We start from the raw sequence: 14,267 nt of genomic DNA on the forward strand, positions 1-14,267 counted from the left end.
TAACCATCATATAATTTTTATTGTTTTTCATCTCTGTCCTAACAGTTTTACTTATATCTCGTATTTTATTGTTGAATCCCTTAACATAATGTTACAAATAGTACTCACTCAAATAAAGATTAAGATAACAAAACAAAATTCTTTCAAAAAAAAAATACGCATGAACAGTTGCTACTATAATTAGTAGAAAGTTAATAAATTATGTACTTCTTATAAATAAATTCAAAGAGTGTTATAACACATTTGTACTGAAGAGCAACATGTACTATTACGTTATAACGTAATAGTACATACTGCTCTTCAGTCCGAGTTTAAATTTTGATGTATTCAAACCATCTTTTGTATGTACTTGTGTTATAAAGGCTTTTGTTTAATATTATGTGAATACAGATTTAATGTTATTAGTTACGTTTTTAATTTTTACAAACGTCATTAAATTTCAAATTTATCTGAAAAACCTCAGTAAAAACGAGAAACGCTTTGTAATTTATTAGATTACATGACTAAAGAACCTCAGGGAGGTTGGTTTTTTTGAGACTCCTAAAAGATTATACAACGAACACCACCTGCAGCAGGCTATTTGATTAGTTCCATCGATAAAATTAAAATATAATCTACTTAAGAAAATTACCAATGTATATTCATTTAGCCAATCTACTACTCGTTTTACAGCAAATAATTTCTATTTAACTTTAAATGAGTTCTTTCTTTGTCAAAAGTGTTTTTAAAATTATTTTAGGAATTTGATATATTCAGTGAGAGTGAATGAATCAGTTCTCAGAAGAATCCTTCAAACGTGGTGTATGAATAAAGAAAATAGATGATTTATACTAACTGAAAGAACGGAAATTCAGTATATTAAACATCAGCAATAAATAAAACTTACAGAAGAAATAGATCGCGCGTATCACTGAGAGGAAAAAACTAGCATTGATATACAGAAATAGGGAGTATCAATTAAAACGTTAGGGAAAAATTCAATATTGTAATTTCTGTTGTTTTCAAAGGGTCTTGGTTATACTATTACAGGCAAGAAATAAAATCGAATCCACTGAAAATGTCGTATGACAATACACTGGTTCTACGGGTGATTACCATAGGGAAATGAACTTTTCTAATTATTCGAAATGGATAACAGAAAAGTTGATACTAAACTTTCTATCTGGTATAGTTGTCAATTATTTTCGTGTTCACTTTTTTATCTGAAATTGAATTGTTCTTCATGTAGTAAAATAATAAGTTTCGTTTTAACTTAAAGTACTTAATCCGTGTTTGTAAATGGAGTTATTTTATATTTTAAAAAAATTAATGAAAAATATATAAAATACCTATCACCTAGTGAAGAAATATACTTTAAATATAAGAAAGGAATATTTTTCTATTATTATATTGCTCTTAATTTATCCGTAAAAATCTTTAAATGAGCAAGTTAAATGTGATTGGTACTAAATGACCTTCAAATAGCCCCGCCCATTCATCTACCTGCAGTCCAATAACGGAATAGAAGGAAATATTGTCGAATGTTTTGATATTATTCAGCTGCCAAATCACTGCTGCTTTTCCCGAATCGTAACGATTTCGCACAGCAAAATTATTTTTTTGAGCCCAACCAGCGTTCCTTAATAGCGATCTTTAGCATTGGGTTTTCTTTTTTTTTAGTTCACGTTTTTACAATTTTTGCTTACGTAAATTCTTTTGACTTATTTTATTTTTAAGATTATATCTTATTCTACACAGGTTAGTTAAACCACTTTTGTTTTTGTATACGCTGAACTAATTATCGCTGCTCATAATTGTCTCGTATTCATTATCTTTAGCTTTCATTTCGTAATGCTACCGGAAAAAACAGACAATTGTAGCATCTATCATGTTTACAAATTTATTCAGGACCAATTATTTAACAATATTTCCTTTTATTTGCATTCATAGAGTGTGCACGCGCGCGCGTGTGTGTGTGTGTTCAGGCATGCTCGCGTCCTATTATTAGATACAATAGACAACTAACTTACGTTGTATACTTCCATTATTCTTTAATCTTTCTTTTTTGACTAGTCAATCTAAATAAAATTATAAATATTAAAATTATATAACGTAAAATATTTTAATTTCGTTCGAAATCTTGATAAATATTTTTATAATAATTTATTTTTTTGTTATTTTCAGAGTGTGGGACCAATGTAACGTAGTTCAAGACTATCTTACTGTATATGATGGAGTATCAACAATAGATCCAGTGTTGGTTAGATTATGTGGTGGAGATGTTGTTCCAGACATAGTCAGCAGTGGTGCTAATATGTTATTGGAATTTCATACGTCACCGTATGATAATCCTTTTCATCCGGTTCCGTTAAGTTATTTACCTGGATTTGAATTAGAAGTTCAGGTAATTGTTTTATTTATTATTTATATATATATATATATATATATATATATATATATATATGTGTGTGTGTGGGGGGGTGCGCGCGCGAGCGCGTGTGTGAGTATGTATGTGTAGTATTAAAAGTAATAATTATATACATATATATATATATATATATATATATATATATATGTATATATTATTTCCCGAAATTTCATAGCATTCATAAACAACACTAATATTATAGTTTGATATGTCACAGCATACCAAAGCCAACATATATTATTAATTATTTAATCTAATTTGATAAACATAAATTTATTATCGTCCTTTGAGAGAAGCAATAAGTTTGGGTCAGGAAAACGCAATGTAATACATTATTATATGAAATACTACAATATATTATAAATTACACAATATAATATAATACAGCAGATAATAACTAGACCAACAATTGAACTATCATGATTTATATACATATTTATGTTCTGTTTTCCCATTAAATACTATATTTAAGTGATCGACTTGAAAATTTCGTACGTACAAATATATATATATATATATATATATATATATATATATATATATTTAATTTAATAAGTAAAAAATCTGAAAAGTTTCAATCAGTACTTCCTGAAATGACAGCGATCGGAGATGAAAAAACTGCTAATCGTCAATATATACCAGGGATTATATTTTTATTTATTTTTTTTTTAAATCACTGGCTTATGTTGCAAAAGAAAAACTCCTAATGTGATCACCACTATTTCTCTATAAAATAAGACAAAACTGGCAAAAAACTGCGAAAACATTACCGATAGCGAAAGCGCTGGAAATGTTTATGAAGATTTTCAATTAATTTTTTAAACGTAAATATTAAAGTAAAATTAAGCAGTTTGATAAAATATATTTAATTTAAAAAATATATATATAAATATTATTATTATTAGTCTTTTAGGAATGCCAAAAAACAGAAAATATATTGTACCATGAAGTTAATAGTTTTTTCAATAAAATACAATTAATGATTATTGTTGTTATATTTAATAGTTGGTTTTATTAGTTTAGCTAAACGGAGAAGAGATTTACTCACAATTTCGAAAAAATAAAATTGTACAAAAGAAAAATTTGGGTCAGATTTGACACCCTAGATCATGGTTTTCCCGTAAAATTTTTGATAAATTGAAAAAATTATAATTGAAGTATAATTTAAAGTATAATTGAGAAAATAATCAAAATTCTTAGAAAAATTATTTTCGTTGTTATTGACTTCCCTGAAAAACTACATTTTTATCATCAAAATGACAGTAACTTCTACGCATAAAGTCAAATTTTTTTAATAAAATGTTGTGCCCGTTTGACCTCCTTACTAAACAAAAATTTCTTACAGTTTTAATAACAGACACAATTTTAACACAGGTAAAAAATCAGTAATTGAAAAATTTTTTTTTTTAAATTTAATTCTCAAGTCGTTTCTTTTGACTTCTTAGTTTAAATAGTTCCAGTATCGTGATTGAAACTACATTAACACAGACGGATTTCCAGTCTTAAAAAATAGACTTTAAAAAATACTGTTTTATATACGAACCCCGCATTCATGCTCCTCGCTTTTTGGTCTTAAAATGTTATTTATTGGAATAATTATTTATTTAAGTCGGCCCGATTTGGTCTAATTTTATTCAACAAGGCGAAAAAAAATTAGTTTACCAAAAAAAAAAAAAAAAAAAAAAAATGGGTACTATGATGTTTTCTTGTCCTATTGGATCATAATCTGATCAACATGATGTATATATATTTTAGTGTTGAATATCTCCTCATCACTAAATTTGATTGATTTAAACATTTTATTATTTTAAATAACTACGTAGTTTTATCTTAAAAACCACAATTTTCTACTGCTATTATACAAAAAGTAAAAAATTATAAATGTTGAAAACTACCCCTACTTTTTTATTTTTTTTCAAAATTAAATGCTATCAGTTAGATTTTCAAATCTAATTCATTTATAGGTACATTTTGAACTATTTTTGAAGAATTAATGTTGAGCCATTCCCAAAACATTAGTCATAACACAGTCATGTATACGTGTCAGTACTGTACGTACATATGTATACAAGCATCTACATGTATATGTACGTACATCTTTCAGTAACGAACAACTTTTTTGCATTTTTTGAACTCAATAGTTCTTGAAACGATGACGTTTACAAAACCCCGATACCCAAAAGTTTGGCCGATCGCTAAAATTTTCCTTTATATCTTTACTGCTGCAGCAGCAATAGGGCAGTAGCCAGGAAAGTAAAAATTATTGGAACTGGCCCATTTGGTGAAGAACCTTTTCGGTTCATCAAACTTTTATTTTTTTGACGTCGATTTAAAACTAAAACATAAGATGGAAAATATCTGAGAATTTACACTGTTGATGAGTGAATAATAATATAGTTATTCTCGCTAATGATTAAAAATAAGAAAACCGAAAAATTATTAATAAACCGAATTTTTTTAATCGAATTATTAATAAGAAAACCGACTTTCGTTTCCGACGCTCTCACTCACTATTTTGTAGTCAGAAATGCATTGATTTTTCAAAATAGAACGCACTACGTACGTTCGATTTACGAGTAGACCCTGCACACAAGCAGTTTCAACTCGCTCACCATTGTGATTTACTCCATAAGCGCGTATGAAAGATACACCAATACAAAGCCAACATAACCTCAAATCCAGGTTATGTTGTAAACCTTAAATTGAGCGTAAATCAAGAACGACTTAACCAGTCTTCATCAACTTTTGCATTCACAACTTAAATTTTACTACAGCTGCATATCTAATTTTCAATGAAATTGATTTAGTAATTTCGAGTCAAAAAATGTTATACATGAATAGTTCTTACGATTATATAAATCCAGACTGTTAAAAAAGAAATTTACAAAAAAAATTATTATCCTTGTACACGTGACTTTGACTTATAACATATACAAACTATTCCCTGTTAGTAATTACCTTGAGTAGAGTCATGATGTGAAATAAATGTTTTTTATACATTTCATTTTTTTTCAATTTAGCTTTATCTCTTCCCCCCACCCACCAGAACCATTGAAGAAATACTGCTAAGTGTTCTTATAATGTTTTAATTTAGATTAATCTATTATCTTATTAATGTTGTCTTCTTATTAACCAACTGTAATAATAAAATAAAATAAATATATAATAAAAATAATTAATTTAAAAAAATTATCATTTTTAAGATTTAAAAAACTTCTCATTTGAACTATACATTATATTTTTTATGTATTTTCAAACCTCAGTCTTCAAAACATTCATAGATTTTGAGGTTTTTTTATTATGTAAGGAAAAGTCTTCCCTTGGTCCTGTTAAAATCTTTTTAAACGAAATATTTTTTTTGTATATAAACGATTTCAACATTTTATTTTATTATCGGTTGTTTGTTTTGCTGTAACATGTAGCCTAGAATCGTCTGGTATATTTTGAAACTAAAATTCAGAAGAGGTAAAATTATGCCCTACATAAAACCTTAGTCCACACTTAAAAGTAGTCTTTTTACGTTATTTTATTCTATTCTTATCTTGATGCACATTTATCGTCTTTACATTATTTTTTTCATGTTAGTAGGCCCCCATATTTGAGTAGTACCTACCTCTACTGCAAACATTAGACCCGCAGATCTGTTGCGGTTTCAAATTTGATTCATTCATCTCTTCCTCGGTTTGCTCACATCTCTGGTACTACGTAGTGCATATGATAGGATCCTGTTAGTAATTTTAATTAGTAAAAATAAATAATAATAAACGAAAATTAATTTTAAAATATTTTTTTTTTTTTAATTTATTTCAAATAAAACCGAACCCAAGAAAATAATAACTTTCTTGTTATCCTCTGAATTAACTATTAACCGTTTATTTTCATTCGCTTTAATTTACCATCGATTTCATAAAATTTGAAGTTTAAAAAAATTGAACTTTTTGTTGCATTTTTTTAAGTAATTCTTTTTTTATAAAATTTATTTTCTTTAACAGATTTATCAATGTTCCTCTAAAAAGTATTAAATTGTTTGTAAACGCTATTACGCAGTTCAGAAATTAAATAAATTAGAGGAGTTAATTTAATAACGTACTAAATGAAAAGGTTAAATTTTTATAAAGTATTGGTTACAAATTTATAAAGTGGTTAAGTTTTTATTTATGTTTATGATTTTAAAACCGAGTAAAATATCTTATTTTCTTACATTATAGATGGCAAATCAATATGAATGTTTTTAGTCGGATAACTAAATACACTTTACTTGAAAGTTAGGAAAAATTTGACGCGTCTACTTGTAGTAAACAAGTTGATTTATACTGTATGAGTTCGTCTTCTAGACGAACTCAACAGTTGTTTATAGAAAAACCTATTTAATAATAAATATATTTGGTATGTTTCCAGTTTTTTATACAAGTGAGCTATGGAGAAATCTATTTATTATTTTATTAGTTTTATTTTTATTGAAAGTTTTTCATAAGAAAATCACTCAAAAAAGTTTACAAAAAAACTTTTATCAGATGGATACTACAAGTATTAAACATTCATCATCAGTAGATACTGAAAAGATAGTTTATAAACTAAATAAATAAAAAAATAAAGAAATAACAATAATATATAAGATAGAAACTGTAAATCTCCTTCCAGAAAACAGAATTCATGACAAACATGAAATCGCCCCCTCAAAAACTAAAAAGCCAAAGGGAAAAAATAAAAAACACCGAAAAATTCAAGTATCTACGGGAGAGAATAGAAGTCTACACTCTGAAAAGGAAATAATCAAGTGAAAAATCGATAAAATAGAACTAGCCTATTGATTAACTAAGAAAATAAGAGTGAGGAGATCAATATCGGTGAACACTACACTGCAGTCGTACGTCCTAAAGCTCTATATGCAGCTGACTGACATTTATCAAGAAACTTCAAAACAATAAAATAAAAAAATAAAAACAAAGAATGTTCAGAAAGGTTCTAGGACTCATCAAAGACGGAGAATAATGCAAAAGACACAATAATGAATTGTGCATGAACATAGAGAAAATATTGGATATAATAAGGGAAAAATCGCCTTCCACGGTTACCTACAAAGAATGCACCCTAACAGGCTATTTACTCGCGTTAAAAATCTAAAAATCGATAAGTGGATACAAGAAACTAAAAGAGATATGGAGACTCTTCATCGCTGAGAAAGAAATTAGAAAACATTAAAAGTTTCCAGGAAAAACAAAATCAAGGAAAGAAGTATTTTTGGATACAAGAAACAAAAAACCCAAGGAAATGATGATAGAGATTTGGAAGAAAAGTGAATTAATTTAGATAATTTAGTCCATAGTAGCTAAAACACGAACATATATTTATATATATAAACAATATTTCATAAAAATTATAAAACTTACAACACTTTAGAATAAAAGTAAAATATTATAAATAATTAGTGTCATTTAAGGCAATTTGAAAGCGTTAACGTAACATAAAAACAATTAATTAAAAATTACAAAATAACATCAACCCAGATTGCTCAAATATTACAGTGTAGTTAAAAAAACAAGGAAAATTTGTTTTTTGTTTTTTTTTTTTCAATAATTAAATTATTTTTTTATTATATACTAAATGTGTAAATTTATTCGAGCCCAAAATTATGGATTTCATGTTTAAATTATTTTATTGTGCATGTGGTATTAAATTTTACATTTAAATATTTATCGGAGTTCATTTATGTATTTTAATACGTAATTAAAACTGAATGTAAATTAAAATACCTGCATTTGTTTATGTTATGTATTTACGTAATAAGCGTATAATATTATAATAGAAAAGTAATTTTATTCCTTTCTTTTATTTGTTAATTCAACAAATTAAATATCAGTACTCGGTAAAATCATGTAGTGGAAACTGTTTATCGATTTGAATAATTATGTATAAATCATTCATAATGTTCATATTTATTTTCAAATTTATTTTATATTACGTATCCATAAATTCACTTCACTTTGTATTTTCTTCAAACTCATTTTTATTTCAGCTAAAATAGAAACATCATGAAGCGTTTCTAAAATTCTTTATTTTCTCGTTACACCCATACTCTATTCTTGAAATATTTCCTTGAAATCCTTTAATCTTTTTTCCTGTAGTAAGGTGGAAAGTAACAGGGATATATGCGGATATATATATATATATTTCTTTCCTTGTCTCATTACTTTCTATAAATTACTTAACTTTTTTGTTCTACTCCTTACCACAGCTACCTAATTCTATTATAGTTTGTAAAAATAATCATCCTTCGATCATATTTAGATTACATTCTTGAACATTATTTTCTACGATAAATTATTAATTGATGTTTAAAAGTATGTAGTTATTATTTAGATTTCTTTGTTTTACTAGTAGCCTACTTTATAAGATTAAACTGAGAATTAAGATTGCTTCTCTTGAACTGATACTTTTATAAACCAAAACCCATTCTCAACTAGTATATTTTCATTTTAACTTTTGGAAATTATTTTTTTGTTACTTTTGGTATTAAAATAATTGTGCTTCTGGTAAAATCTGAGGCCATTTTATTTCTAATCTGCGTTTTTCTTCAAAACTAAACTGTTATAACTTGTGTAACATGGTTTTTTCATGAAAGAGAGATATTGTTTGTTGTTTAAATTAACTCTATTGCACCTAAACGCATGAAAAGCATCTAAAATACAAGAAACACTAAATAATCTTTTTTCTAGAAATAATAATGTTTGTTATACGGCTAGAACTAGTGATAAACAGAATTATGCGTCACTTGGTTGGCTGAATATCATCTACATTTTTTATAACCTAAGTACGTCAATATTGAACGATATATCCAATTGAGTGAAAAAAAATTTTCTGGTTTCATTTCTCTTCAATTTTCTTGTAAAAATATATGGCAAGATACATTCTTGGTAATGATAATACCGTTTTTTATAGTGATTAGTGTTTCTTGTCAAGGTGGTGAAAAAATATAATTGTGGCAGATTCCATTTCAAACTACAAAGAATCCAAGTTATTGGCACTAAACGTGTTTTTTTTTTTGTACTTACTATTGTGTAAGAAAGCGAAAAAAACTACCGTGCAATCGCCTTTTTTTTACCGTGACCTCATTTGTAGTATACATTTTTTTTCAATTTTCGGAACAATAATTCTTTAATTCTCTCAGTTGTGCAATGATTATTTACCGATTGTCTCGCTTAATTTAACTGATTAAAGATCGGTTATAAACACAGAGGTATTTTCTTTTAAGAATAATTTTTATATACAATAAATGAATAAATATCTCGGAGAAGTAATAACGCCAAACGCTATAGAAAAGGAAGCGCTAAAAGATAAAGCAGAAAATGGTGTTAGCGTTCAACTTAACACAAAATTTAAATAATAAAAAATCACTTTCGCATAATGCTAAACTCCGACATTACAAAACAGTACTCTTCAGCAGGCGTTATATGGCGCTGAGTGTTTGCAACATTTTTCGGGTAAAGACTTTTTAAAATACAAAAAAAACTTTAAAAAACATACATGGACCCGATTACCAGGACAGAATTTATAAACTAAAATGTGAAACGGAAATTTATAAAATTACAGAAAATAATAAAAAATACCATCCGGAGAAGAAGTTACAATTTTACGGATATTTATACAGAATGAGCGAAAACAAATATTTAACTATTGTAACAGTATTACTATTAAAAAATAGCTGGTTTAAAGAAGTAGAAAACGATCTTACAACTTAAAAATTTCCAAAGAAACCTGTTTAAATAGAGACCACTTTAAAAAATTAATCAAAGAATATAAGTTTCTAGAGAAGAAGGATAAGAGGATTATAGGAAGAAAGTAGACCGACGAAGAAAACAACAACAGAGTAAAAAAATATTGGGAAAACAAAAGAAGTTTCAAACTACTATGCAAACGTGATCCTTAGTGGTCCGGACGAACAAAAAAAAAAAAATTGAATAAATAAACATTTTATTCTGGTCGGTAAATAATAATACATCTCATTGATAATTTATAAATAAGGAATTGGCGGAAAGTTTTCTAGATGGATTAAGGGAACCCATGATAAAACTTCACCAGAGCATCATTACAAAATACACAGTTATAAACTTGTACATAGCTCATTTATTCTTTTAAATTAACTTTTTGATATTCGTGACTAGGAATTTACAGCATCCTGGTGTGAAGTCACAAAAGCTCAAAAGTGATATGTTCGTGTTTCCCGCATGTATTACGCTACGTCTTGCGCGTACATTAACCTTGAAAGTTAAATAAACTAATACTAAATTAATAATAAAGTTAAACTTCTTTTAATACTTAAAATATAAGTATATGGGTAAGCAATTTAAAATCTAGGTGTGTCGGCTCGAACTGTAATTATTTGAGGTCATCTTTAACGCTGCTACCGCCGTTGCTATCACTAGCGCCAATATTGTTTGTTAATGTTTCTAATCACGTCTATTGTTTTCAGTTGTAAGGTGTTCATGCTTCAATGGAGTATAGTTTCGTTCTTTGCAGTTAGGTTTTTATAAAATTTTTGAAATTCTGCCTATATAAATTCAAAATTTAATTTATATTTTTATTTTATTCATAAAATGTTACATGTCGCAAATGTGTTTAATCTGTAACGGTTTGGTTTTAAGTTGCTAACCTGTTATTTAATACTACTTACTCCCGTGTTGAGATGAGAAGTTGTATAACTTTTGCTGCTTCATAGTATAAAGAGGTACGGTAATCTATTGCTTTATATATCGTGTTAGTCTTCTTATGATTATGAAACATATAAAGTACCTAGGTACAAGAAGCATTAGTTGTTGATTTTACTGTACAACCAGACCCTGTGATGAACAAGTTGAAGCTGGTACGTGTAGAACTGAATATCACTGGCATTTATATCGGCTTAAAGTATTTACATATACCACTGTACATTCGGCTAAGAACACAACTGGAAACCACTTCACTCCTCAATTGTCCTAGAAAATGCTAATATGGAATCGGACTGTTTATCTTAAAACTACCTATGTCGTTTTCAAGGCTTATAAAGAGTGTTCATAAAGTGACGCAACCTTATGGGAAAATGAGTAAGTTACAATAGTAGTTGAAATTAGCCTCCACTATGGGATTCACATAATTGAATACAACGTTGCATGCTCTTAAACACATGTTGTAACGTTTCTTAAGGAATTTCGACGACACATCGTTCAACTTCGCTCTGCAATTCGGAAATGGTGTGAAGATGTGTTTTTTAAGCAGCATCCTTAAGATATTCCCTCAAGAAAAAGTCAGGGTAGGATAAATCAGGAGACCGATGGGGCCACAACTCCTTCGATATCACTTTTCCATGAAAAAACTGATTCAAGAAAGTTATAGTGTTGTTGGCTGTATGAGCCGTAACTCTATCCTGCTTAAACCTCGTGTACTCTAGCCGGTTAGCAGGTGTAGTATTTACGAATTGTTGCACCATCTGTACGTAGCGCTCACTGTTCACTGTGCCGTGAAAGAAAAAAATCAAATTCTTAACAAGTTCTGTTTAAAATTTTTATGTCTAACGTAAAATAGTGTTTTTCGTTAAAATAGTTTTGTTTTTACCCCAGATTTCAAAAAAAACTATTACAAGTAAAACCTGGGACCTATTTATTTACAATATTTCAGTTTTGATTTCATATAAAACCCTTAGATTTACCCCTTACTTTGGGTCCCAAAAATTACAGTATGACTTAAATTGACTGATGGCGCAGAAATCGGGGCGTAATCTTTCACCAGTCCACGCATCCTTCTTTTCTTTCTTTTTTCCTGTTTAGCCACCGAAAATTATTGTTCAGGTATTACTTCAGCGAATGAAAGAATGCCATGAAGATTCGCTTTCCTGACATTGGACACCAAATACCCACTTTTTGTCCGTGCAGCTGATGTAGATTTTCCGTACACTAAATGTGTGAATTCTGTGCATTCACGTATCCATTAAGATTGAACCATTCTTCGTCAGACCAAAAATCAATCATCGTGTTCTTCACCATCTGGCGTCACAGCAGATGACATGAACCACCGACAGAAAACTACACGTTTTCCAGTATCTGCAGGTAACAAAAACTTGTGAATAACACGAATTTTGTATGGATGCATCTTTAAATAATTCCGCAATGCAGTGTGTGTTCACTACGAACAGAGAGACCAGACTGGCTAGATAGGCATCGCACAGACTTCTTGGGACTAACAGAATATGCAACTTGCGCGTTGATCAACTTTTCTGGTGTTAGCACTTTAGGTCGACCACTTTTGGCTGCATCTGCCACATTCCCTCTCTCTTGGAAGTTGTCGTACAGCCGCTTGATGAAGATCTTGTTTAGTGCATTCACACCTTACTTTTCTGTAAAGACATTCTGGGTCTGGACATAACTGACATATTTAATGTAATGGGAAACAATGAATACTCTCTGCTGCATTTTTTCATCCATTTTCCTCAATTAAACTTGCAACAAAAGAAGGAAAATTCTTTCATAAGGTTGGGTCAGTTTTTGAACACTATATAAGTGGTTAAGACTTATATCAGCCTTAAAACCTTTACAGGTTACTGAATTTAAAAACGTACATACAATTGTATTTAATTTAAGTTATAAAGTAGTTTAATTACTGAAAAAAGTATAACTTTATTTAGAAGAGACTATTAATAATAATCTTCATTTTAAATATGTCTGAGTTATCTCTAGTTGGGAGGTAACAGGAGAAGCTTGAAAGGGAAATATACTCATACTTTACATTGGATCTATATTTCTTTGTTTCATTGTGTATTTCATATGCTACAAATCTCAAATAATAAACAACTTAGATATCCATATGATGTTAGACCGTCTTGACATTCACTTTCACCTTATATATTTTTATTTCTATACTAATTGTAAATAGAGCGATGACTGAAACGTTTTATATTTGGCTCGTCAAACACTTGCGAATGATTAAGAATACGGGCAGTTTATTACACTCAAGTTTCGCAGCTAGTGCACGAATAATGTGGCTGAAGATAAATGTCCTGCATATAGTCACCTATTTTGCATTAGGTTGAATGAGTCAATTTTAATGTGGCTCAATAGTACTCCCATGATTATATTTTAATTACATCAACTTAGTTTCAAGAAAAAACGTTTAATTTTAAAACCAAGACATTTCTAAATTTCTTCAGACTTTTACAAGTTTCTTATTTTTAAAATCAAGAAAAAACCAAGTGCTAATATGAAATTGCTTGCACTCTTTGTACTTTTACCTCTTCAGATTCCATAAACTATCTACCTCTATATCGTAACTAAAGAATAAAGTACCCTACATTTGTCGTTATTTTTCGACAATAGAATATATTTAGCGACAGTAAAACCGCATTTACACCGTCTCTATATAGTAGAGTGACATTAAAATATTTATATCGGTTGAAATGTTTGCTATTATGTGCACAAATCTAGAACGCATTCATTGAAATTTATCGAACAAATACTTAAAGTAAGTAAAGATATAGCGCTGGAGGATAGAACCAACCTGAATTTTGAAAGGGTTAAAATAAAACTAATAGTAAAATATCTAGCGAGAGATGTCGAGTATGGAGTACGTAATACGTTGTCCTAGTTCTTACAATGAAGTCCGACTAAAAACCTATTTCAATTTATACCAAAAAGGAAAGCACCTGTTGAATTCAGTCGCTTTAACTGTTCGGGTACACTCAACTGTTTTTGTGCTTTTATCTACAGTCGGGTCTATGTATGCCGCTATCTCACACGTACATACACACGCGTGTATATAGGAGGTACATTAGCTTACCACTAACATCTCAATTCAATCAATTTAAAACCTGTTATCTCTCTACATAGCATAAAAC

At 28.8% G+C, this 14,267-nt stretch overlaps 1 protein-coding gene across 1 annotated transcript in view; it reads left to right on the forward strand.

Annotated features, from left to right (window-relative positions):
• The window catches only part of LOC142322980 (uncharacterized), a 410,052-nt gene that overhangs the window by 337,172 nt on the left and 58,613 nt on the right, over nt 1-14,267 (forward strand). Inside the window, exon 6 of the mRNA XM_075362075.1 lies at nt 2,164-2,383. Within this exon, the coding sequence (XP_075218190.1) occupies nt 2,164-2,383 (220 nt within the window). The remainder of the gene's footprint in view (nt 1-2,163; nt 2,384-14,267) is intronic.

Source organism: Lycorma delicatula, chromosome 4 (genome assembly GCF_047948215.1).
Source record: "Lycorma delicatula isolate Av1 chromosome 4, ASM4794821v1, whole genome shotgun sequence".
In the NCBI taxonomy this organism is placed as follows: Eukaryota; Metazoa; Arthropoda; class Insecta; order Hemiptera; family Fulgoridae; genus Lycorma; species Lycorma delicatula.